At 34.0% G+C, this 15236-nt stretch overlaps 2 protein-coding genes across 8 annotated transcripts in view; both read left to right on the top strand.

Moving 5' to 3' along the window:
• The window catches only part of LOC137657922 (guanine nucleotide exchange factor DBS-like), a 664479-nt gene that overhangs the window by 83890 nt on the left and 565353 nt on the right, over positions 1–15236 (top strand). For 5 of the 7 annotated variants that reach the window (XM_068392587.1, XM_068392590.1, XM_068392592.1 and 2 more), the window contains exon 1: positions 183–1077. The exons of 1 other annotated variant lie outside the window; for it this stretch is intronic. In XM_068392587.1, the coding sequence (XP_068248688.1) occupies positions 195–1077 (883 nt within the window). In that variant the 5' untranslated portion in view covers positions 183–194. Of the gene's footprint in view, positions 1–180; positions 1078–15236 lie in introns of those variants that run through there. One more of the 7 variants, XM_068392589.1, reaches the window with a different exon arrangement.
• Positions 1–15236, top strand: part of LOC137657923 (uncharacterized) — a 487878-nt gene that overhangs the window by 302475 nt on the left and 170167 nt on the right. The window lies entirely within an intron of this gene.

Below are 15236 nucleotides of genomic sequence, written 5' to 3'. Positions count from 1 at the left end.
TAATGACAAACGTTCTGGAACGATATACATATGTTTATGTAAATGTTTCTGATAATGATTTGTTTCACACTAACAAAAGAAATTAAAGTAACTGGTATTGTAAACCCCCAAATTGAAGATGTATTACACACAGATCATCGTAACAATACCTTGATTAAGTTTTAATTATTAAAGTAAAAATGAATATTCCGTTAATGATGCCCCTCCCCAGGGCCAACCTTTCTCTCAGAAAGGCTGGCTGTGTTGGCGAGAGTGAGGTGGAGAGTCCTGGTGTGGCACTCCTTGGGAACCGGGAAAGGACGGGCCCCTCTGTTGTGAAGGAGAAACACCAGTTCTCACTCGCCAATGGAGAGTCCTTGAGTGCAACTTACAATGGCACCTACGATGGTAATGCTAACCTCTTCAAAGAACAGATGATTTTCACGGGACCCGAAATTCTGATCACCAAGGTCCTCAGTGGAGCCTTCCACAGGTCGACCTCTAAGTTGCACTTGGGTGGATCTCCAGATATTTCTCACAGGTTCAAAAAGCCCTGGAAAGGCCCTCCCGATGGCGTGCAAAGAAGGAGGCACTCTGCCATCGAGCCAGAAACTCAGGACAGCGAGTTCATGGCCGAGACCCCTGAAACTGCTATGAGTGAAGGTGGGGATTCCGATGGCAATGACCTTGAAATCGAAAACAGTTCTGGCTCATCGTGGCCAAAGGCAGAAGACAATAGGGGCATATCGTCGACGCCCCAAACGGTGTCACCGTCGTTATCTCCCGACGATCGTTATTGGAATCGTGATGACGGTGGGGTTGGTGGCCATGAATGGGCTTGGGTAGAGGCTAGATGGCTTGGCTTCAGGAGGTTGCGTCGACAGATCCCCCCTGCCCTGGAAGAAAGGCTACACAAGATGAAAGCTAAAGAGTGGGGTCGGGGCAGGCTTCGTGGCTTAGAGGAAAAGGTCAAAGGTCTCCACCTTGGGTTAGGCTCTTGGCGAGGTTCAAGAAGCGCCAAAAACACCAATAACATGTGTCGGTCATGCTCCCTCACTTTGAATGAGGATTGCCAGGACCAAGAACCTTCTTCTCCAGGTACGTTCATAATTTTTTATATGTCCATATTGATGTCTAATACCAAGTAATTGACAGAATTTCAAGCGATGCTTTAATGTGATAGTTGAGTGAAGGTAAGTTCATTCATATATGGATTGTTGATAGTATGGCAGGTTATATATACATTTCTGTGTGCGCATGTGTGCTAATATACATTTAAGTTTGATATAGTATGGTGATAAGCAGGACGTGTGCCTTTTTGATTAATTCCAAACTAAGCAACAGTTCTAGGGTGGAGAATAATGGTGTGAGAAAAGGAAAACCTTTTCAAAGAAGGTTTAGGTATGTAACAAATTATATATATATATATATATATATATACTGTATATATATATATATTATATATATATATACTGTATATATATATATAATATATATATATATATATATATATATACAGTATATATATATATATACTGTATATATATATATATATATATATATAAACACGAAAGTAGTAATATATGAGAAAATTTAAATTTATTGTTTAGGGGCCAACATAACACGTTTCACTATAGACATGATAATCAATAGTCATACCTGATATTTTCAAAACTGAAATGCACTTGTATAAAAACTGGGGCCTCCTTTGGTATAATGTGATTATGAAGAGTTATGAGTTGCTAGGTCTCTCTCTCTCTCTCTCTCTCTCTCTCTCTCTCTCTCTCTCTCTCTCTCTCTCTCAATATATATATATATATATATATATATATATACCGTAGTTTTCTCCTCGAAAAAAGAAATCTAAAATTAATTGTGATTTAGTTATTTTAATTCATTTATTTACGCTTTTTAAAGTCACATTATCTTACAATACATGCATACAGGAATACTCACACACACACACACACCAACACACACACACACACACATATATATATATATATATATATATACAGTATATATATATAAAGGGTAAGTATATATAAGATTCTAAGAAATATTCTCACACCATTCATTCTAGACTTAATAAAAGCAATATTTTCTTACATGGTTCTATACGCACAAATGCAAAAGCTGAATCTTATGCTTTTAATGGTAGATGAAGGATTTGTTAGAGGAAAGTCGATCAATGAAAGCGAGACAAAACAATTTTGGATGTAGTGCGGAATTGCAATATAATATTGCTTGGGAAACCTGAAATCTGTTAACCCCATTTAGAAAAGCTTATCCGTGGGTAGGTAGCTCCCCAAAAGGTTTAAATACGCACATATGTGTGCCCACGTTTATTTTCTCATATATATGTGTAATCGGTGGAATAGATTTTGTTCTGGGAGAAAAAATACAATTACAATCTTTCTGGGAGAACAAATACAATTGCAATCTTAGTCGAAAAAAGAAAATATTCCGAAATTAAATTTCAGAATGTAGACCGTAAAGTCAGTTTTACTGATGCCTTTTGTGTGCTTGAGCTTAGAATAATCCCTTTAAAAAGGACACCTTTAGTTATTATTGCAGCTGTTTTCATACAATATAAGAGGGAATTCCAGCAAATGGCTCTCTCGTTGGTCGTAATGTAGCGAACGTTCATTGGAACAAAGGCGTTACATTCAGAGCCATAAATTTCGAGAGATTTTTTTTTTCTCATTTAAATGTATTTCCGTCTGAGATATGTGGAGAGAGAGAGAGAGAGAGAGAGAGAGAGAGAGAGAGAGAGATTTATCATTGTGCTAGTTTAGGACGTTTATACAAGAGGGAAATGTGAATTGATTCTCTATGAAGAGAAACGATTTTACTCTTCCGAACATGTTCTGGATGTATCTTCTTTGAATGAGGTCATTCGATAGTTTGGCAACTGCTTCGTTGCCGTTATGAGACACATGCAAACCTCTGTTTATATGCCGTTTAAAGGTTTAAAGGTCGCTCATGAATGGCAGAGGTAAGGGACAGTGACATTGCCCTAGCAAGCAGGACAATGCCCTGGAGACTGACCATATATTATATGATCAGCGCCCAAGCCTCCTCTCCACCCAAGCTAGGACCAGGGAGGGCCAGGCAGTGGCTGCTGATGACTTAGCAGATAGACCTATAGGCTCCCCCAAACCCCCCAACCTTAGCTCACAAGGATGGTAAGGTTGCAGACACAAATGGCACTAACGAGTCTGAGCGGGACTCGAACCCCCGACTGGCAAACACCAGGCAGAGACGTTACCAATCAGGCCACAACCACCATATGAAGAACTTTGTGGTTGCTTACATTAGTCTATCATTTGGTTTTCAGTTATATGTTCATATTTACTTTTAGAAATTAAATTAGCTGTAGTATGTTTATAGTGACTACAGTTTTTAGTTTATTTTCCTTTTGTTTATTTTTACTTCTGTCAAGATTGTGATTTTGATCCTGATTCACCTTTTATATTTGTTTATTTATTGTATGTTTACATGGTTACCTATGTCAATAATTTTAACAGGTTGTAAGTTCACAATATGTGTGTCGGTATGTGTGTGGATTCCTGTGTGCCAAGAAAGTATATTCAGAATGTTTTTCAATCAAAATTAATGAAAACATGCTTTAGGTAAAAATACCTCCGTCCTCTAGATTATATTTAAAGGTTTTGAAGGTCGCTCATGAATGGCAGAGGCAAGGGACTGGATAATGCCTTGGAGACTGACCATATATGCATGTGATATCATCAGCGCTCAAGCCCCTCTCCATTAAAATTTGACCAGGGAGGGCCAGGCAATGACTGCCAATAACTTAGCAGGTAGACTTATGGTATAACACCCCCCCCCCCTTTTCTTATCTCACAAGATGGCGAGGTCGCAGACACTACTAGAAACTATCAGGCTTAAGCGGGACTCAAATCCCATTCAACAGATTGCCAGGCAGGGACGTTTCGATTAAGCTACGGTCATTAGACAATTTGTCTCAATGGAAACTGTCTGTCTTTCTATAACGTTTAGAAATAGTTGAAAATTTATGCTGAAAAGCTTAAAGGTCGTTTATTGGGGGGAGGGGGGGGGGAAGGTCAGTCTGTCGCCATAATCACCTAGAGAAACTTTCTTGGTAACCGTGCCCAAGTTCCTTTTCAAACCAAGTTGGACCAAGTTGAACGAGGCAGGGTACTATTTATAGGTCGCCCATAGACCCCCCCTCCCACCTTCATAGCTCACTTAGACCGTAAGACAAGGGTTTTTTTTTCAGTGATTATCAAGCTATGGGTAGGGCTTGAAATCGGGGTCGACGGTGTTAGTCGCTAACATTCATACATGAATAATTTTTATATGATGTCAGCATTACATATTTCTTGTGAAAAAATTTAATGCTAGTTATAAATTGATCCGCATAATTTTTAATATTCCTTCCTAGACGAGGACACATGTTAACTTTATTTGATGTACTCTCACGGAAATAGTTGTGTACTATAGAAACAACCGAAAAGTATTTGGTGAGGCATTGAACTGTTTAAGTGGCGGAAACATTAACGGCCAGGGTAAAAGTTTGTGCTGTCGCTACTGAATGCTCCTTTTACCTATTCAAAATTTCATGCGCGCATGTTTTTTTTTATGTTAAATCACTTACTTCGACATCTGTTGCATAAGGTTTAATTAAACTTATGTGAATATTCATTGCATCTATTTATTAAAACTGGCTTCATTACTACTTGTCCATAAATGCAGTCAGTTTTTCTTTTCTTGTTTTTCTGCACATTTTATTTTCACTCGTTTGCGTATTTTTTTTTAAGATATACATTTATTCATCTATATTCTCGATTATTTCCAATACTCCTATACTCTTTTATTTTGGTGAACTGGATATTCTTGACCTCGTGCAGGAAATATTTTCCTTTCAAAAGGCATTTTTGTTACCACATAAGGATTGGCGTCCATTAATTCAACCTTTAATGTCTGAATTTATGATCACTTTTGACATATCAAATACATTGCGTGCATTACTTCTTTAAAAGCAGGACTTGCTAGATTGTAACAAATATAAGTAAAAAATGCGGTATTTACTAAAATGATCTTTTGACACTAAAAATTTAAACAAAGGAAAATTATTTATATATATGTATATATATATATATATATACATACATATATATATATAGATATATATATATATATATATACATATATATATATATATATATGTGTGTGTGTGTGTGTGTATATATATATGTGTATGTGTGTGTATATATATATATATATATATACATATATATATATATATATATATATATATATACAGAGAGAGAGAGAGAGAGAGAGAGAGAGAGAGAGAGAGTATGTGTACAGTAAGCGGCTGTACTGCGCAGTTGAAATGACAATTTATTGAATTTTTCCACAAGCACTTTACAAAGAATTCTTGACTTACGCAATAGCGAATACAAGCAAGTAATTTCTAGTTTACCTCACTGTAGTCTTTTATCGCATAACTTTTTCTTATTGTATAGCCTGTGTATAATATCTGGTTGGATTTTGATAACAAGCTTGTTGCCTAAATAGTTGATGCTACTCTGCTTGCATGATTTCCATCTTATGAGTACTTGTTGTTCCTAAATCTGATGACAGGTCTAGCTAAATTTATGCTACGGGAATGAAGTTAAACCAAATAAAAAATCAAAAAAAATTTAACCCAGATCTAGTCATTGATAGTGTTTCTTTAACTACATGTATCTCAATTAAAGTCATAGGTGTCACTCGTGATTGCAAATTCCCGTTGTAGAAACAAATCTGGCCTGTCTCTTCAATTGCTTGCCTGCCTGTCCATCACCTTGTTGGTATCTGTACTAGTCAAGTGTTATAGATTGAAACGAGATTGTTCATTTCAATGAAATTTTTCGTTGGTATTCAGGGAGAATTCGTGCCATCTTTTCGACACCTGTCAATCAAGTGTCTCTCTCATGTTCATTCATTTGTCCTTCTGATTTTAGACCAACAACGTAAACGCATTACTGAACCAAAGGTGCAGGCATATAGCCTCTCCACATTTGTGTTGGCCTTTCGTCTTTATTATTTAGGTAGATGAGAACCAACTCTCTTCACATATTATTAGCATTAGTTGTCTGATTATCAGCATGAAATTTGTTTTAGAATTTCTCTATTTATTGGTTGAGAATTTTAGATTTTTTTTTGTATAAAGATATTCATACCACATATGTGCTTTTCTAAACTGGGTTATCAGAAATGCTGGAAATAGTTCATTCTTACACGTGTTATGAAACTAAATACAATACATTGTCTAAGACAAAGTTTTAAAAAGAAAACTGAATATGGCATAATATTTTTCATATTCAGTATCCTTCCAAAACTAGAATTATTATCGGATTGATATCTTATGCTCACACCTGCTCGGAAATCGAACTCCATTTGATGCATTACCGCTTGTACTACACGGTCGTTGAATGTTCCAAATGTCATTAATGCTTTACTCAAGGAGTGTTAAACGTACGGTCTACCCTCCTCTTTCATTCCTTTTCGAACAGATTTGATTGTATGAACTCTCAGGGCAGTGTTTAATTCTCTCAGAGTTTTCAAGGAAATGTGTATTATTTAAAGATATTTCCGACAAGGTTAAAACAAACTTTCAAATTATTTTTGTGTAGGGTTTTGATTTTTAGTAGCTTCAAATTCTTTCCTTTACCTATAGTACCTGCGCAATGCAATTTAATTCTTTTATTTTTTTTTATCTTTTGATCCAATTATTTATTATTTGTTTTAAGATTGAGATCATCTTATGTTAAGGAGGACCCTAACAACAAGACCACTTGTGCGATAAGGTGTTTCATAGTATAAGAGACCTATACTGTGAGCCTTGGAACTGTATGCGAATGACAAATGTGAAGAACATTAGACGATTGATGGTAGATTAAGAAGGGTTTAAAAGGAGTAGAAAAACTTCTATTTTTTGCAATATCAATGAAACGTAAATGAAAAGAAAACTGTGGGGAAAAAAAAGCAAACCTTGAGGAAAAAAAAATAGACAATGTCAAAAAAAAACACGAGGACAAAGGAGAAGTAGGAAGACGAAGGAGGATGAGGGGAATAAGGCTATAACGTGAATTCTGACTAAAATGTTGGAAAGAAGAATTATAAGAAAGTTTATGACAGCAGTAAGAAACAGGACAGATCAAGGAATATTTAAGAATGTCAAATAATAAAAGTCAAATGAGAAAAGAACGTGAGCATCAACATGATGAAGATGCAGTAAATTTTGAGTGAAAAGGAATAAGAAGGAGAAGGAAGTAGAGAACGAGGAAGATGCACTGTCTCCAATTTGTTTTCTTCCTTATCACGGTTTTTGTTTTGCTCCTGTTGTTGCTGCAGGCGTGGGGGGGGGGGGGGAATGGACAACCTCTTTGTTCTACAGACAGTCTTAAAAGATTGCGAAAAGAACGAGAGAGAGAGAGAGAGAGAGAGAGAGAGAGAGAGAGATTTAAATAAAAAATCAGAAAACCGGTACACACATGAGAGAGAGAGAGAGAGAGAGAGAGAGAGAGAGAGAATTTCAATAAAAAATCAGAAAACCGGTACACACATACTCTCTCTCTCTCTCTCTCTCTCTCTCTCTCTCTCTCTCTCTCTTATATATATATATATATATATATATATATATTTGGAAGTGTGAAGCATGGAATAGGAATTCTTCATGGGAAATATAAATGATTAACACTCTCTCTCTCTTCCGGAAATATGTGAATATTTTATGTAAATTGAAACTGCTTATTATTCTGTAAGTAGCCATGGTAAATAAGATTTGTATTCCATTATTCAGTCCCTGACCTTAATGAGAAAATTGAATTTATCCTCTCTCTCTCTCTCTCTCTCTCTCTCTCTCTCTCTCTCTCTCTCTTTTTCTCTCTCTCTCTCTCTCTCTCTCAATATATTGTGTATATATACATATATTTGTATTTATATATATATATATATATATATATATATTTATATATTTATATATATGTACATATACATATATTTGTATGTATATATATATATATGCATATATATATATATATATATATATATTTATATATTTATATATATGTACATATACATATATTTGTATATATATATATAGGTAGTAGGTTGGCCAAGGCACCAGCCACCCGTTGAGATACTACCGCTAGAGAGTTATGGGGTCTTTTGACTGGCCAGACAGTACTACATTGGATCCTTCTCTCTGGTTACGGTTCATTTTCCCTTTTGCCTACATACACACTGAATAGTCTGGCCTATTCTTTACATATTCTCCTCTGTCCTCATACACCTGACAACACAGATTACCAAATAATTCTTCTTCACTCAAGGGGTTACTGCACTGTAATTGTTAAGTGGCCACTTTTCTCTTGGTAAGGGTAGAAGAGACTCTTTAGCTATGGTAAGCAGCTCTTCTAGGAGAAGGACACTCCAAAATCAAACCATTGTTCTCTAGTCTTGGGTAGTGCCATAACCTCTGTACCATGGTCTTCCACTGCCTTGGTTTAGAGTTCTCTTGCTTGAGGGTACACTCAAGCACACTCTTCCATCTTATTTCTTTTCCTATTGTTTTGTTAAAGTTCTTATAGTTTATACAGGAAATATTTATTTCAATGTTGTTACTCTTCCTGAAATATTTTATTTTCCTTGTTTCCTTTCCTCACTGAGCTACTTTCCCTGTTGGGGCCTCTGGGCCTATAGCATCCTGCTTTTCCAACTAGGGTTGTAGCTTAGCAAGTAATAATAATAATAATAATAATAATATATATATTTATATTTATATATATATGTATATATACAGTATATATATAATATATACATATATATATATATATATATATATAAAAATATAATATATACAGTATAATATATATATATATATATATATATGAATGAAATATATGATATATATAGTAAAATATACATATACTGTATATATATATATATATATATAGACATATATATATAGACATATATATATATAGACATATATATATATATATATATATAAATATATATATATATATATATATATATACATACATATATTGATAATTTATTAGTTTGATAGTGATCTGTGGTATTATTATAGCCACTTAAATATGTAGTTGTGTCTGAGTGAGATTATTCATAAGATTATGCAAAAGTATTGACCCAATAGTTTTTGTGTTCCGCACTCATTTTGACCCCATGTCTAATGGGACAAGATAGAAATTTGGAACAAATTTTGTATAAAAAAAAAGTCAATCACATCACATTTATATGTTACTGATAATTGATATTTATTTTTCTTTTCAGGTACGTTCCCCTAATCTAGAAGATTTCTTCCAAATGTTGATTAAGGTTAGTTTTGATTCACCGTTGTTATTTAGTTTTCATTTCTTATTCATTAGTATGTTAGATCGCAATTTTTATTGATTGAGATTCGATTGTTTTCATATACCAATAAAAGAAGTTCCATACACATATGTTGGTAGGTGATAAGTTAGAATAATAATCATACTTTGTGTAAATTTTTGTGGAAAGGGCTTCATGTGACTTATCAGAGTGATAAGCGGAATTCTATCTTGATGGTAATTTGGTAGCTGAAATAAATAATTCTAGTGATAATATATTAAGGCTTAATCTCTTGTGTATACAGTAGTTAGTTCTAATGATAACATTCATGGTGGTAATAATTGGAATTCATCATAATGCTCCGTACAGAAGTGCATTATGTAATGCAGTTATAATCTTGGTAATAAGTATATTTAGCGTAATTTTTGTTTGTATATTCGTAATTATTGTTTTGATAATGATGGTAATAATAAAGGTAATGCCAAATTTAAGAATGTAAAGAACTGGAAAGTTTCATATAAACAGCAAACGAAGACGTCTACCAACCCTGACCGAACTAGAATAAAGATTTTGCTTCCGTGTTGCCAGAGTAGAAATAAGTCTTTTTAGTTACATTCTTTGTGACACATATCTCTGCTTTTCCTGCAGCTCGTTATATTCTTTGCCTCATTATTTTTTTTTAGTGTTGCTATTTTTACAAAATATGAGCATTACACAATGTGGAGAATATTTTCAAATACAATGCGGGTGGCTGTGCTACTTTTATTCATATATTTATATCCAGTATATAACACCCCCCCTCTCTCTCTCTCTCTCTCTCTCTCTCTCTCTCTCTCTCTCTCTTTAGCGTTATTATTTTTACAAAGTGCTAGCATTGTAATTTATGTGAAGAATATTTTCTAATACAATGTAGGGTATTGTGGTACGTTTGTATATATATATATATATATATATATGTGTGTGTGTATGTGTGTATGTGTGATAGATTTCCCATATATAGACGTATTTTTCATGTTCAAATAAGCCATATATTATACTACCTTACTATCTGGATTTTCTCTATACGACAGTGACATACCATATAACATCATCATGGCTATATGATATGTCACTGTCGTGCCAGTTTCTTGGCCCAGGATTCGATTCCCCGGGCTACCAGAAGTTATTGGCTTCGAATTCATTCCCCTTTGGTCTCTACTTGAGGTATGGAGAGAATCCAGATATGTATATGTATATTATTTTAATATACATACATACATACACACACATATATATATATATATATATATGTGTGTGTGTGTGTGTGTGTATGTATGTATGTATGTATATATAATACTCCTCTCTCTCTCTCTCTCTCTCTCTCTCTCTCTCTCTCTCTCTCTCTCTTTCTCAGAATTTCATCTCCGTTAAAGCTCTCTCCCCCTTACTATAATTTTACCAAGGGAAATCTGTGCCGTAAGTAGGCTACGAGGGTTGAAGTATTTTAGCAAGTTCTTCAAGTTTCTAAATTGCTCTTCCGCAATGGGCTTGCCAGTCAGTTCGCTTCCTCTATTTTTTCCCTTTTTACGTATTGTGGGAAGTAAGATTCTCTCTCTCTCTCTCTCTCTCTCTCTCTCTCTCTCTCTCTCTCATTGTCAAACGTGCTTTAATTTTGCAAATGATTATCGATACGGTTATTGACTATTGTTAACATTTATATTAAATACCTTGAAGCAGAAACAATAGAGTTTCCCGTTTTGCAATAAACCTGCATTGTAATCTCGAACGTAAATCCAAGAAAAGCAATAAAAAGAAATGCATTAGCATTATGAGTGCAATGGGCATAAACGTATTGGAAGAGTTGATATTGTTCAGATGCCTCTGGTAATATTTTTATGACTTGGTTGCAAGATAAGACGTATTTATTTGCGTGCGTAAACTAATATGTATATATATATATATATATATATATATAGTGTGTGTGTGTGTGTGTATGTATAAATACATATAAGAGTGTTTATATATATATATATACAGAGAGAGAGAGAGAGAGAGAGAGAGAGAGAGAGAGAGAGAGAGCTCCTGTAAAATTTGATTAATAAAATCATTAATGGAATATTTCAGATATGTTTTTAATATTTATTACATGTATGTCAGGATTGCTATTACGTTTTCATACCCCTGTAGAATAGGCTTAACCATTATTGGATGTGATGAATTTACATATTGAATTATAAAAGGCAAGTTTGTAAAATAAAATTTGAATACGTATTATCCTACGGAACTAGATGAAATACTATGACCCTTTCCAGGCTTTTTCACATTACAATGTCCTTATGTGGAAATTCAAGGGGCCTCGCAGATAAAAACGAGAAAAGGGGAAAGTTGGGAAAATTCGACAAGAAAGGAGTATAAGTAGAAAAATAGATAGGCTTGGTAAGAATAGAATGACACCCTGTAGCAAGGGATTTAAAAAGCATTCTTCTGTTGACGAATTTTGCAATGGGCTTGACACACCCAATGTTTCGAGAACATTCGCTGTATGGTCACCACAAATGAAGTGATTATGGAATGTTTATTTTGATATGTTTTACCTTTTACCTTATCAACGATCACACCGATTTATAACATGTAAACTAAAGGGTTTAAACTGTCATCTTTCATAGATTTAAATTGGCCGTAGTTTTTTCGTTTTTTATTAATTTCACTCTTTAGTATTTGAACAGAATTTGTCACCTTAGACCACACACATTATCGAAGTGTAGCTGCTATTTGCGTTAATTTCGCTAGTGCATGAGTTCCCGGGGCCCGATTTCATGACAGCTTTTGCATGCATGGCTCGCCTATGTCACGAAGGCTACCACCATGGTCATGCACAGTTGGTAATTTATTCATAAACTGTGATATGAAGCATTCTGTCCCCGTAAATATTATACATTTATGTATATGTATATATACATATATATATGTATATATATAAAATTATATTTGTTTGTATGTATATGCGTGTCTGTGTCTGTGTGTATATATGAATGTGTGTATAGTTATACAAGTTGGTAATTGCATTGTTATTAAGTCTTGGTTAAGTATCTACACATACACCGGTACACGATTCATTTATATATATATATATATATATATATAATGTATATATATATATAATGTATATATATATGTATATATATAGATATATATATATATATATATATATATATATTTTTTTAGGTGCGGGTTAGGTTGTCCCACTATTTTGTGGGTCACGGCTCTTCCCTAGGTAGGCTGTATGAAAAGATGCGTTTCTTAAAGTTAGCAAGAGGTTGCTTGGGAGTTCTCATATCTTGAAAGAGGATGATAACCCTGCTTGATCGACATGGGGAACACAGACTGCTGACTGGATAAAAATGAGATGAATGCAGCCTGAATACTGGAACGATGACTTGGACGAGAGGCGGTCCGCCGGAGCTAAAGTCTAGGGATGCTACCTACCTCACTTAAATACACGCTAAACCAGAAATCTCTCAGGTCTTGTTCCACGCGCATCTGACTATGTTTATGGTCTTTCTGTGCACGCACACGCACGTTTGTGTATTATATATATATATATATATATATATATACATATATATATATATATACATACATACATACATACATATATGTGTGTATATGTATGTATATATATATATATATATATATATGTATATATATATATATATATATATGTAAATATATATATGTAAATATATATGTGTGTATGGGTGTCTCTTTGTGTGTTTGTCATGTACACATCGTTTTGAAATGCCTCAACAATTTATTTCCGTCAAAATTTTATCTTACATGACTGGAATGAAAATATTTTCCATCTTCCGTCTATTCACGTCACCAAGAAGAGTTTTAATTCCGGTAAAAGAGAATAATATCCTTTCGTTGAGTAATTAATTTCAACAAGCCTTGAATTTATTGATGAACCAGTGCGACAAATTGAGTTATTTCCTAGAAGAAAAGAACTGTAATCTCTAACTGCAAATAAATGACAAGTCTAATGAAAATGCAATTTTGGAATTATGCAAACCATATAGATTGTGGAGCTCGACAAGATGAAAATAGAATCAATATCAAATTTAATTTGGGTCAGTTCTTTGGTCATTTCCCTGGGATTGAAATATTTTTAAGAATTTTTTAAGAATGCCTACAGTGGTAACAGTCGTAGCGGAGAACAACTGCCAAGTGTTACAAATTTTTTGCTTGCTTAATAGGCAGTATGAATGTGGTAATATTTTGTTAGGGTTCTTTTATTCTTAAGAGAGTTTTCATTCTTTCATTTATGATTCATAATTTGTTGATAAATACATATAAGTAACTTTTCGTTCAGAACAGCATTAAATTTCTCTCTCTCTCTCTCTCTCTCTCTCTCTCTCTCTCTCTCTCTCCACATGAACATGAAGCATTTTACAATTCATCACATAAATGGCACGCTTTAAATCTAATATTCACATGATTCAGAGCGTGTTTGCTTTGTTATCATTATAATTGGAATATTTCTGTTTTATCACCGCACCGTAGTTGAAAGGTCTTGTTAAAAAGATATCATCATCTGGGAGTCACACTATTCACAAAGCTGGTCGTTCATGGTCGCAGTTTGAAACAACTGTTTAATATAATAGCTGTCCATTGTAGCTGATGACGAACTAATAAAGCGGTATATTGTAGATTTCAACTCTCCTTCATAGTGCCGGAGCGTGGACTCTTTGGACAAACATTTACCTTGCATGAAAGTGGGCGATGCAAGTTCACATAAATGATACAAACAATTATGTAATACATAGTCTTCGTTCATGTTATTTGCAGTATTTTTGAAATTACGGGTTCTGCATTAACGAAAAAAGTATGATCCATTTTTTTTTGGTATGTTTTATTCTTGAAAAGGGGGGTTTTCATCCCTAATTACAAGGTTTTGCACAGACGAAATAAAGAACAGTTTTTTGTGCGTTGGTTTTTTACGAACATTGGGTTTTCCTTCCATAATTGCATGACTGCGTCTTTCGACTCATGAAGAAAAAAGTCCCCATGTAATTTTTGACCAAGAACTGGAATAGGAAATTGAATTAAAAGCAAAAAGGTATTAAAAGTAATGATGTGCATGTTCAATACTGTTCAAGGGCTTGTTTGGATGGGAATGGAGCCAGAGTAGCTGTAGCTGAAGCATGAACAAAATCGCTGCTACAATACAGAAATATTAGAAAATAACTTTTATAAGCAAAGAGATATAAAGTCCAAAAGAAATAAACAATTATAAATTTTTCCACCTAAATATTTATCTTATAAGGATGGTAAGAAGAAATGCAATATCTATCCACTGGCTATTGACCTCTACTGTTTATCAAGTGTTTCTTTGTTAACATGTCAGCTTTTGTTTAATCAACGCTTTTTTCCTTGTATTTGTGTGTGTGTGTGTGTGTGTTCTGGGTTTATATAGCTGTAACTTCCGCAGTATTTTGACCTCGTAGCAAATTCCGTATTGGATTTGTTAATGGAATATGTTTCAAGGATCTCATAGACATTAGGATGGTAACTGCAACTGCTTTTAGTACAGAAAAAAAATTATTTTGGTTGAATAGAAACGCACATAACACGCTCTTGCACGTATATACTATATATATATATACATATATATATATATATATATATATATGCGTATTCACGTGTATTTGTGGGTAAGTATATATATGTATTTGTGCATTTATACAGTATATTTGTGAATATAGATGTATGTTAGTATGTATATAAAACATAGATAGATAGATAGATAAATAGATAGATAGGTAGATGGATTGGCTGATGAAAAGATAGAGAAATTTATCTGTCGAAGATCCGTTGAGGAGCGAATGAATGGCATCGGGAAA

The sequence above is a fragment of the Palaemon carinicauda genome, chromosome 18 (assembly GCF_036898095.1).
Source record: "Palaemon carinicauda isolate YSFRI2023 chromosome 18, ASM3689809v2, whole genome shotgun sequence".
NCBI lineage: Eukaryota > Metazoa > Arthropoda > Malacostraca > Decapoda > Palaemonidae > Palaemon > Palaemon carinicauda.
The sequence above is the reverse complement of the archived record's forward strand: the minus strand, read 5'-3'. Positions and strand labels throughout refer to the sequence as shown.